The 9,459-nt window shown below is 39.4% G+C and overlaps 2 protein-coding genes across 2 annotated transcripts; both read right to left on the bottom strand.

The window, feature by feature from the left end:
• Positions 1–65: 65 nt before the first annotated feature.
• On the bottom strand, positions 66–3,775 carry cnep1r1 (CTD nuclear envelope phosphatase 1 regulatory subunit 1). Its single transcript, XM_084929040.1, has 6 exons — positions 3,663–3,775; positions 3,013–3,084; positions 2,787–2,860; positions 1,763–1,872; positions 526–580; positions 66–435 (listed from the first exon to the last, which is right to left on the bottom strand). Exons 1-6 carry the CDS (start codon positions 3,685–3,687, stop codon positions 394–396), a joined length of 378 nt encoding a protein of 125 aa, XP_084785166.1. The 5' UTR covers positions 3,688–3,775; the 3' UTR covers positions 66–393.
• Positions 3,776–4,438: 663 nt separating this feature from the next.
• Positions 4,439–7,534, bottom strand: LOC146393282 (arylamine N-acetyltransferase, pineal gland isozyme NAT-10-like). The gene is made up of 3 exons (XM_084924635.1): positions 7,408–7,534; positions 5,965–6,006; positions 4,439–5,475 (listed from the first exon to the last, which is right to left on the bottom strand). The coding sequence occupies exon 3, from the start codon at positions 5,468–5,470 to the stop codon at positions 4,598–4,600; it is 873 nt and encodes a 290-aa protein (XP_084780761.1). The 5' UTR covers positions 5,471–5,475; positions 5,965–6,006; positions 7,408–7,534; the 3' UTR covers positions 4,439–4,597.
• Positions 7,535–9,459: the final 1,925 nt, after the last annotated feature.

Genomic DNA, 9,459 nt, shown 5'->3' with positions numbered 1-9,459 from the left:
GGCTAGCATGTGACAAACTCCATAGGAAGAATAGGAGAAGGCAACAAGAAATAAAGAGACAGCCCTGATATTCCCACGTCTTATGAATTTATTTATTAGGCAAATAACCTTTAAAATAGAAACATTTTAGATAAAATACATGCTGAACAGAAACAGAAATATACCCTCACTCTGAATGTGTAAAATATGTCAAAGGTTGCATGAGTAAATCAGCAGCTTCAATGATGACAACACAGCAACACTGTTAAAAAAGAAAAAAAAGAAGGGCCTCTCAGTTCATTTCTTTGCTGAAAATGCATTTCCCATCATACTTCATCTAAGAGCATCCAAAGGAATTAAAGACAAGAAGGCAATCAACAAAGATGAGGCCTGACAGAACCCAGGAGCGTGTGGTCACTGGATGTTTGGTCGTGGTTTCAGAATAAGTTTCCCCGTCTGCGAAAAGACAAGAAAAAATTAAAAATAAAATAAAACCTTAAATTTTAGTAAAATGGTAAAAAAATAAAAATCACCATGTTGACTCACATCATCACAGGACATGTTGTATTCTGCTAAAACTGTGCGGCAGCGAGCAGCAATACTGCAGGGGTAACGGTTAAAGACAATAACCAGGAATGGAAATAGGAATAAATCCACTATGTGATGTTCCTCAACCTGACAAAAATCAGCTTTGGGCATCTGCTGATACCATGTACAAAAACAGAAACTATTGAGAAATCAGTAAACTCAATTCTTTACTGTGACAAAGACGATGGGATTCCAGTCAAACAGGCTGTTTAGGAAGGTGAATGAAGTGACCTAGAGGTATCTGCATGGAACCCAAAAGAGCTGGTCAAATTCTCTAAATACTAAAGAAAGATGCTTCAGTGCTTTAATAACCTCCTACAACAAAATGTACACCAAACCACCCTTTATGAAACCAAAGTCCATTCACATCAAATAAAGTAATTAACCTAGCTGACAAGTGCAGTGCAAATCCTGATTAACAGTGCATTTTCTATTCCATGACATAATCTCCTGATATGGTTTTGAGCCTTCAACAACAGGCTGTTAAACCCACATGTGGACTCTGACCACTACACTGCTTCTTATCAAGCTGTTGTCTTGTTTGAGGCCTGTTTACTTATAGTAGGAAAGAAAGCTTTATAAATATAGACTATGGGCAGAACTAAGGCAGGAACTAGACTGAATCATCTCTCCAGTGGGAAGAGAAAATATGAGTTGACAGGATGGCCAATGTGGCAAACATTTCAAGTTATTTCATTTAATAAGATACTTATTTAAAACTAAAAGTAAGATTTTTCCCTCCAGATGTTCTCTTTTTATATGTCCTGCACAAAACATAAGATTCAAAAGTATCTAAGACAAGCTTCTGTTGTCCATCTTAGTTTCACCATGGCAGACCCATGTCGACAGCATCCACCATGACACTATTCATCTGTCTGATATGAGTATAATCAGATTGTCTGAGGACCCATGATCTTATCACAAAGGTCAAGATGAAGAGATTAGGAAAAACCACAGCCTGGGAATTATTTTATCTGCAAGGCAACATCAGGCTAGATGTAAACTGTAAGAAGTCAGTTTAATTTTCTCCACACTAGCCACCAGTACACTACTGCAGATGTGTGTGGTACAGTAAACATAGGAACTTAACTGAATTAAATTGATGGGCAACTGTCACAGATACCCGATCCAGCTACTTGAGTCAGTATTATATTACGCTAATTTGTGTTTACTGAAGCAGAAAAAACAAGGATACATTGACGGCGCCACAACTCGTTTGTGTATTCCAGCGAAGAAGAGAGCTATTAGAGTGATGCAGCTGATGGTGAAGAAGGGATGATTCCATAGGGATGAAAAGAAAGATACCTGCATAACAAAAGGAAACAAAGCAACATCAATCTGGGTAAGAAAATATTTACTTTTACAGATGTTTTTTTTAGGATGTGATGACAACATCTAGCACCAGTGCTTGTGTCTGCTATTTTATGACATAGAAATTAATTATTCATTTTTGCTCCTAAAACTTTTATGTCCCATGCTATTGATGATCAGTTTTTTAGGGGGGAAAAAGTGACACTTCTGGGTGGATGAAAAATGTATTTCTTTTTAAATGTAACTTTCAATTTTGAAATTTTTATGTTGCCACTGGTTTTACTTATGAAGTTATGGAGGCTCAGAAATGCATGAAAGACAAATGAAGAAAGACAAGATTTCCGCATGCCCATATGCACTTCAAGGACCTTTAACTTGGAGATTTAGAAAAGAATGAAGGTAAAATTTTGAATGACTTCATTGATCCTGTCAAAGACACTGTAAGATATAAATAAATACAAAAATCTGGAAAACATCTTCAAATTTGGCTGGTCTTCTATAGAATGAGGAATGAAAAATTTTCAGAAAGATGGAGACCTCAAACCATGAACACATCCAGGGAGACAAGCTAAATGTTCGAGATATGCTACAGCTGATGGAGATATTCAGACAGGCAGAGATAGAAAAGAGGCTTAAGGGACAGAAAAACTTCTTATAAGACTAGCCTAAAATTTGACAATGTGGTCAGTTATAGTTAAAACACATGTGCAGACACTATACCTTGATTAGAACTCACCTAAACTGTACTAATACATGAACAATTATCTATTAATGCATGAGGCTGCTTTTATTGGATCAAAAGTTACCTAATGATACCACTTATCCCTGTTGGCCATACTGTTCAATACAAGGGATATATATATACCTCTGATTTCTCTTCGAGTCAGACTTTCTCGACAAATACTTACTTTCTGTGTGTCTGGGTCTATTAACCAGTTCCAAGCTCCAGTAGCTGTACAGACAGACACCACTATCAGTATCACTGAAAGAAAACATAAGAACAAGATATTAAATCAACTCACCGTAGAGCTTTAGCTAATAGTTGCAGTTTGAGATCAACATGAACTTCTTTCAGGTTAATTGCAATATCAAAAAGATGTCAACCACTGTAACTTCTCTGCTGTTGTTACTTACTTCTCCACCTGCCTGTGGCAGGTTGCAAACAGGAGACATACTCTGTCAGTCTTCTCTCAAAGGCCTTCAGGTCTGCAAGAAAACAACAGGACCATGAGCAGACGCTGTGTTTGGACCAAGGATTACGCAGGTATCCCCAGAAAAGCTTTTTTTTAGTCTCTTCCCCAAAAGAATGTCATGAAATTTAATCTTAAAATAAAGCCAGCCTTAGCCCTATAGCTCAGTTGGTGTCAACACTCCAAGTTGTAAACTGAAGACAGAAACCCACCATTACTTAAAATGAAGCTCTTAAATGCCCTGTAGGTTTGCTACACTTTCACTTCCAAGCTGATCATATTCCCTACATATGTAAAAATAAAAAAAAAAGTTGCTGGCTATGACTCTACGATCCCAGTTGCAAAAGCGGGGGGATTTAACAATTAAACATGTGTTTGCGTGTAAATAATGAAGGGTATCAGTGGCTGAATGTTTTGTCAGTTAGGCTAACAAGCATGCTAAGAAAACTAGCCGGCTAATGCATCGTTACGCCAAAATTTCACAACCCATCTTAAGACGTTTGCTCAGTAAACATTCCGTGGCTTTAGCTGCAACGACTATACCCGCTGAAACTTTACATTTGATTAATTTGAGTCGCTTTTACTGTTGATTACCTTCGGCCTGTTCCAAGGAGTTCATGTCTGAACCACTGTCTATGGTCTGAGAAGCAGCTACAACACCCTTCCCCTCAGCTGTAGGACAGGCCTGCTGACCAATCCTGATCGAGTGTGTGCGCAGCTAATATGATTGGGTGTGACCCAAATAAAGGGCGGTGCCAACGTTGAAGTCCCGCCTGCTGCAGGCAAACTGCATGGACGGCAGGTTTCGCTTATGTAACAGTCAAGAAAACCTGGTTTCTATGTTCCAGAAAGCGCTCTTACGAATGGAAAGTAGTTTGATATGATTACATAAAAACTACATGGGAGAAAATGCAAGCATTGTAGTAGGATTCAAATGCATCTAATAGTTTGAAATCTTTGAGCAGACAGATTTGAGATAGTCCAATGATTGTTTGAATCCATCCACCCGCACATAGTTCAGGATCACAGAGATGGCATTGTTCTGGAACCCTATTCTAGCCATCACAATGGGAGAAGCAGGGGTACACCTTGGACTGGTCACCTTCCTGTCAGAGGGACAATGCAGACTTCAATTGATTTCATTTAGTTAAGACTAGAAATCATTTGAGTGATATTTGGAAAAATGTTCATCTTGACCTTTATCTGTTTATACGTTTTACTGTTCTAAAAGCCTTAAAAACAAAAATAAAAAAAATAATAATCAAATACTAGACAATTTACTGATATGTTTTCTTCCATCTCTGAACTTGCAGAAGTGTATGGAGGGGAAAATAGAAGGAAAAAAACAAAACCAGACTGAAATGATGCCTTGACTTTTTTTATTTATTTTTTTTTATTTCCATGCAAGTGTATCATTTATAGTCATACAAAACACATTCAACACCAGTGACAATCTTTCAAATAAACAGAAAGCCAGGGAGCTTCATTCATGCCAGTGTTCCCAAGCAGGATGTATGAGGAATAATTTTCTAAAATTCAAGGACTACTCTTCTGTTTACAGCCTGCATTTTGTTCTGCAGCTTCACTTTGAACTTCTCCATCAGCACAGCCTCTAGTTCATCTTCTGTTATGTTTTTCATGTTATAGAGATCAACACCTTCATCTGGCTTAAATATGACCTCACTGTAGATCAAGCCAACCAGTGCTGTGAATCCTGTGGGCGTCTGCAAAGAGCAGATGGACTTGTTGGTGAAAAGTGAGGTGGGGTCTGTCTGGAGGTCATTGTTCACTTGAAAGAAATGATCTGGCTCACGAGGCTCCAAGCTGAAGCAGTGGATCAGTCGTGTCTCCTTCCGGTTGACCAGATTTGATTTAGCAAATTCTGGGTTAGGAACCTCCGTTCTTCTGCCAGTCTTCTCCAGCATCCACAAATTGTCCTTGCATATGAAGCGAAAAACGCCTCCGTCCTGAGGCTGGTCCTTTCCAGAGATGAGCTCGAGGGGCTCCCGTATTTGGCCAGATAATCCAAAACTTACATCTGCTATATAAGCATTCCCCTCAATGATGACCTTGTTAATGAGATGTACTTCCTGCGATTCAAAGTCATTAATGCTCGGGTCGAAAACTCTGGAGCCCAAGGTTGTAGTGTCATAGCCCATTTGTCTCAGCACCCAGCTAAACAGGTAGTTGTTCTCAAAGCACCAACCTCCACGGGTACCCCTCACAACCTTATTGAAGATAACCTCAAGGTCCATGATTATTTTCTCTCCACAGTGGATGCTGAGGTTCTCAAATGGAATGGACATAATGTGCTGCCTGTGGATCAGCTTCAGTGTTGCAAGATCCAGTTTATCATAGGAGCCATGGAAACCAATTCTTTTGAAGTACTCAACCAAATTCATCTTGCCTGTAAAATGCAGGACAACACATTGTAAGGGACATGCTGCAGACCTGAAATGATTATCAAAGCTTTAAAAAAAAACAACAAAAAAAACCAAAAAACCCCAACACCTTTCATTTTGTGTCACATCCTGTCAATTTATAGGATGCAGCCAGAAGTCCAACTCTAGGTCTAGCCTGGCAGGCTCTTTACTTCCTTACAATCTAAGAATCAATGATTCAATTCAAGACACCTAATCTTAATTAACATTTCATGTAAGAGTATCTCATTAAATTTATAACAATTAAATTTAATTCCCGTTTTCTGTTCATGTAAAGACAATGGAAATGCAAGATGGTGGAAGCATTAGGGTTTTAATAGGGCAAGTTATCCTAGCCCTCATTTAACCCTTTCAACAGCTGCTTAACAATACTAGTCTTTGGGCTGTGCTCCCCCAGAAATGTTGAATACAATTAAAATGATCTGAAAATTTTGCGCAAACATGTTTAATCTTACCTTATTTGATTGGTGTTTGATCAAGGATGTGTTTTGATGAGTCTGGAAGCAAAAACAGGATAAAGGTAAGTGAGCTACTTTATACTACAAAAGGAGTGTATATAGCCAGTCTCATTCAATAATATGCATCGATCATGATGGTGATAGGGGTGGCGCATCCCAATTGCTTAGCTGACAGAAGCAATACACAAAACAAATAAGCTTTCATGAATGTGGCTCAGAGTTTCTGCTCCAATGAGTGATGAAAGCCTTTTCCCACAAAACACACCATATCCTCTTTATTCCTTCTAATGAGCTAGACTCATCCAGCTCAAGGGAGAGGTATAGTGAGCATCTGCAGCCACCTGTAAAACCCAGTGGACACACATGATTTTGGGCTGCATTTAAATCAGTGTTGGGGACCTCGCCAAAACTGGTACCATCAGAGTTTGAGCCACAATACAATATCATCTGGAAGCCTGATTGGAAAAGGTTTCCTTTTTTTTTTTTTCAGCATGATAATGATCCCAAACACCCTAGCATTGTAGTCAAGGCATACCTGGATGGGGGGGGGAATCTTCTTCAAAAAGCCTGGGAAAACTATTCCTGAAGGCTCAATTACAAGAAAGCTTGCCTAAGAGCTCAAGCTGTGTTAAAGAATGAAGTGGCCACATCAAATGTTGCTTTCAACATATTTAAAGCTTTTTAAAAAAAACAAAAACCCACACACAGCACCTATAAGCTAAAACGAAGATAACACTCCCAGCAAATACCTGTTTGAATAAATAAGAGGACAACTGGTAAAAGCTTCCTATAAGACATAAAAGTCCTTAACGGGTCTGTAGGTTCTCCTACACGGTTTTATCTTCGGTGGGGAAAAAGAAAAAAAAAAAAGGGACCCTGAAAGCCATCCTCTTAGTTTCTGTCAAGTCTTGAGTAAATGCAGACAGCATCATGGCGCCATGTCTCCGAGTTTGACACAGGGATGACAGTTTTTTTCTTTTTTTGATGGCAGTTGAATTTGAACACTTGGCTGTGTGGTGGACCTCCGGTAGAACACTGCCAACACTGGTGTGTTGGAAACCCAGTTCTCGTTAATAAATCTAGTCACATTAGCGCAAATCCTAAACCTTAGCTGTGACATTTTGCTCAGGAGTATTTGGAGGGAAGGTTACTTGCAATAACTCCGTTTCAAGGTAAGACCATTAGGAATAATTACTTGGCCTTGTTTTTCCCGCCGTCAAAATGGCGCTGGCCCCTGACTAAAAGGAGCAAAAAGTCTTGTTCACGGTAAAGTTTTTGCTCAAGAACAATCTGAAAAATATCTCCTAGCTTGACTATTTACATCTATTGCCAAAGTACAGAAACAGTGTGGAAAATGTATTATCAGTGGTCACTATTAGTTTTTATTTTAAGCACATTAGCTTCTTGTTTTGTGTAACTGCTTTAATTAGTCCAACTTACCTGTGGGCTGGGTTGTGGCCTGCAGCTGCGTGCTGTTAGAGTCGGTAGCTAATGGTCAAATGGTGCGTGATTGTCAACGCTCAGCTGCACTTATAAAACCCCAGGTATTACCACTAGAGGCGCTACTAACCAACTCTTTACGAAATTCAATTATATTTGTATAAACACTTTTCCTCTCACACGGCTCCAGATTAAATAAGAGTTGTACCAAATCAGGTGCAAAGACTGCAACCCTACAATCCACCTCATGCATTATTGGTTATGGCAAAATTCGACATGTTATTCAAATTTGTATTTCAAATCTAAAACTGGACTTTCGTTTCTTTGCATATAGATTTATTATTATTTTTTAAATTGGTTTTGACTGCAGTAACATATTTATGTAAATACTATAAAATGATTGGGAACTCATTATCATTGACGCAACATTAATTGATATCAGGTGCTGTTGTTTATTTATTCTGTGTATGAGAATGAGCTGGAGGTTTCGTGGTTTAAGCCTTTTAATTGTACAAGCCAAACCACGTGCCAGGCAGGGGAGACAGAGAAAATACAAGGATACATAGGCTTTTATGATAATTAATCATCATAATATGGTTTGTAGTATTTTGAATTTTATTATTTGGCGGCAGGAGAGAAATTAGGTGGGTCTCGTTGGGAGAATCATAATCGTAAAAGCAAACACCTCTATTGTGTGGGTTTTAAGAATTATTTCACCGTGTGCAGTGTTATTGGCTTATCCTGGTTTGGAGTGTGTGAATCCTTTTGAGATCATGTAACTGGTATGAACAGCTGTTTTCTCCCAGGCTCCACTAAAGGTCTCGATTTTAAAGTGTAAGAGTTGGGAATTAAAATTTGTAATTTCAACGATATTCCTTGTTACGTTGTTCTGTTTTCGGGTCTCTGACAGGTCATTTATTGTCGCAAAAATAATGACGTCACTTTGGCATTGTTACGGCCCTAGCAGGGCCTCCTCCTGAAGGTGCCAGTGTGGGCGTGTCCCACTACCTCTTCTGCCTGAGGTGCCACCTTTTCCCTTTTGTGCAGCTGACTCTCGTCAGTAATCAAGGAGATTTAAGCCCAGGGAAAGGTGAGCTCTGGGCCAGAGTGCCAGAGTGCGGTTGTAGCTGCAGCTAGTGAGCTGTGTGTGGTTGTGGTGTTTGCAGCTAGTGAGCTGTGTGTGGTTGTGGTGTTTGCAGCTAGTGAGCTGTGTGTGGTTGTGGTGTTTGCAGCTAGTGAGCTGTGTGTGGTTGTGGTGTTTGCAGCTAGTGAGCTGTGTGTGGTTGTGGTGTTTGCAGCTAGTGAGCTGTGTGTGGTTGTGGTGTTTGCAGCTAGTGAGCTGTGTGTGGTTGTGGTGTTTGCAGCTAGTGAGCTGTGTGTGGTTGTGGTGTTTGCAGCTAGTGAGCTGTGTGTGGTTGTGGTGTTTGCAGCTAGTGAGCTACTCTTTCTTTTTGGCTTACGTTTTACTTTATTGACCAACGCCTGAGTTTTGTTTGTTTTCTTAAATGGTGATAGCGGCTTGTCCGTCTCTTTTAGTTAGTATTAATAGAAACTTTAATAAAACTTTAATTTAACCCTTTTGCCTCCTTGACTCCTTTTTCTGACCCGGTCACTTTTTGTTACTTCCCCCTCACTGCCTAGACCCCTCAGGGGAACGTAACAGGCATCTTTAATAGTTATTTCAGGCGTGAAGCCATGAGTCTCCTAACTTCATTCACGTTTAAGTACCACAACCATCTACTTCGTATAAACACATGAGATTCAATTCGACCACATTTATGAAAACAAAATAAAATATAGGTTTGTGTGTCGACAAGCAGAGGTAATTAGAGCTGCATCTGCTTATCCACGGACGAGACTTGCGGTTTTGGTCACTGATATGAATAAATTAGTGTTATTAGACACATTTTCACGCAGTTAAACACTGCACCATGTCTATTATACCACAAGGTGTCGTTATCGTACCACTTACCTCTTTCCAAGTCGAACAACTGAGGTAGAAATGTTTCTTTCAAGTGACAGAACATGATTTGTTGTATTTGTTTAATTAAA

The sequence above is a fragment of the Perissodus microlepis genome, chromosome 1 (assembly GCF_051167445.1).
Source record: "Perissodus microlepis isolate ML-2025 ecotype Zambia chromosome 1, ASM5116744v1, whole genome shotgun sequence".
Classification (NCBI taxonomy): Eukaryota; Metazoa; Chordata; class Actinopteri; order Cichliformes; family Cichlidae; genus Perissodus; species Perissodus microlepis.
The sequence above is the reverse complement of the archived record's forward strand: the minus strand, read 5'-3'. Positions and strand labels throughout refer to the sequence as shown.

Bases quoted from the DNA above. Each gene is read 5' to 3' on its own strand.
- cnep1r1 (XM_084929040.1), bottom strand. From the start codon at position 3,687: ATGAACTCCTTGGAACAGGCCGAAG. The intron at 3,085-3,662 runs GTAATCAACAGT...GTTTTCTTGCAG, and splicing joins CTCCTTGGAACAGGCCGAAG to ACCTGAAGGCCTTTGAGAGA. The intron at 436-525 runs GTGAGTCAACAT...GTCTTTTCGCAG, and splicing joins ACAACATGTCCTGTGATGAT to ACGGGGAAACTTATTCTGAA.
- LOC146393282 (XM_084924635.1), bottom strand. From the start codon at position 5,470: ATGAATTTGGTTGAGTACTTCAAAAGAATTGGTTTCCATGGCTCCTAT.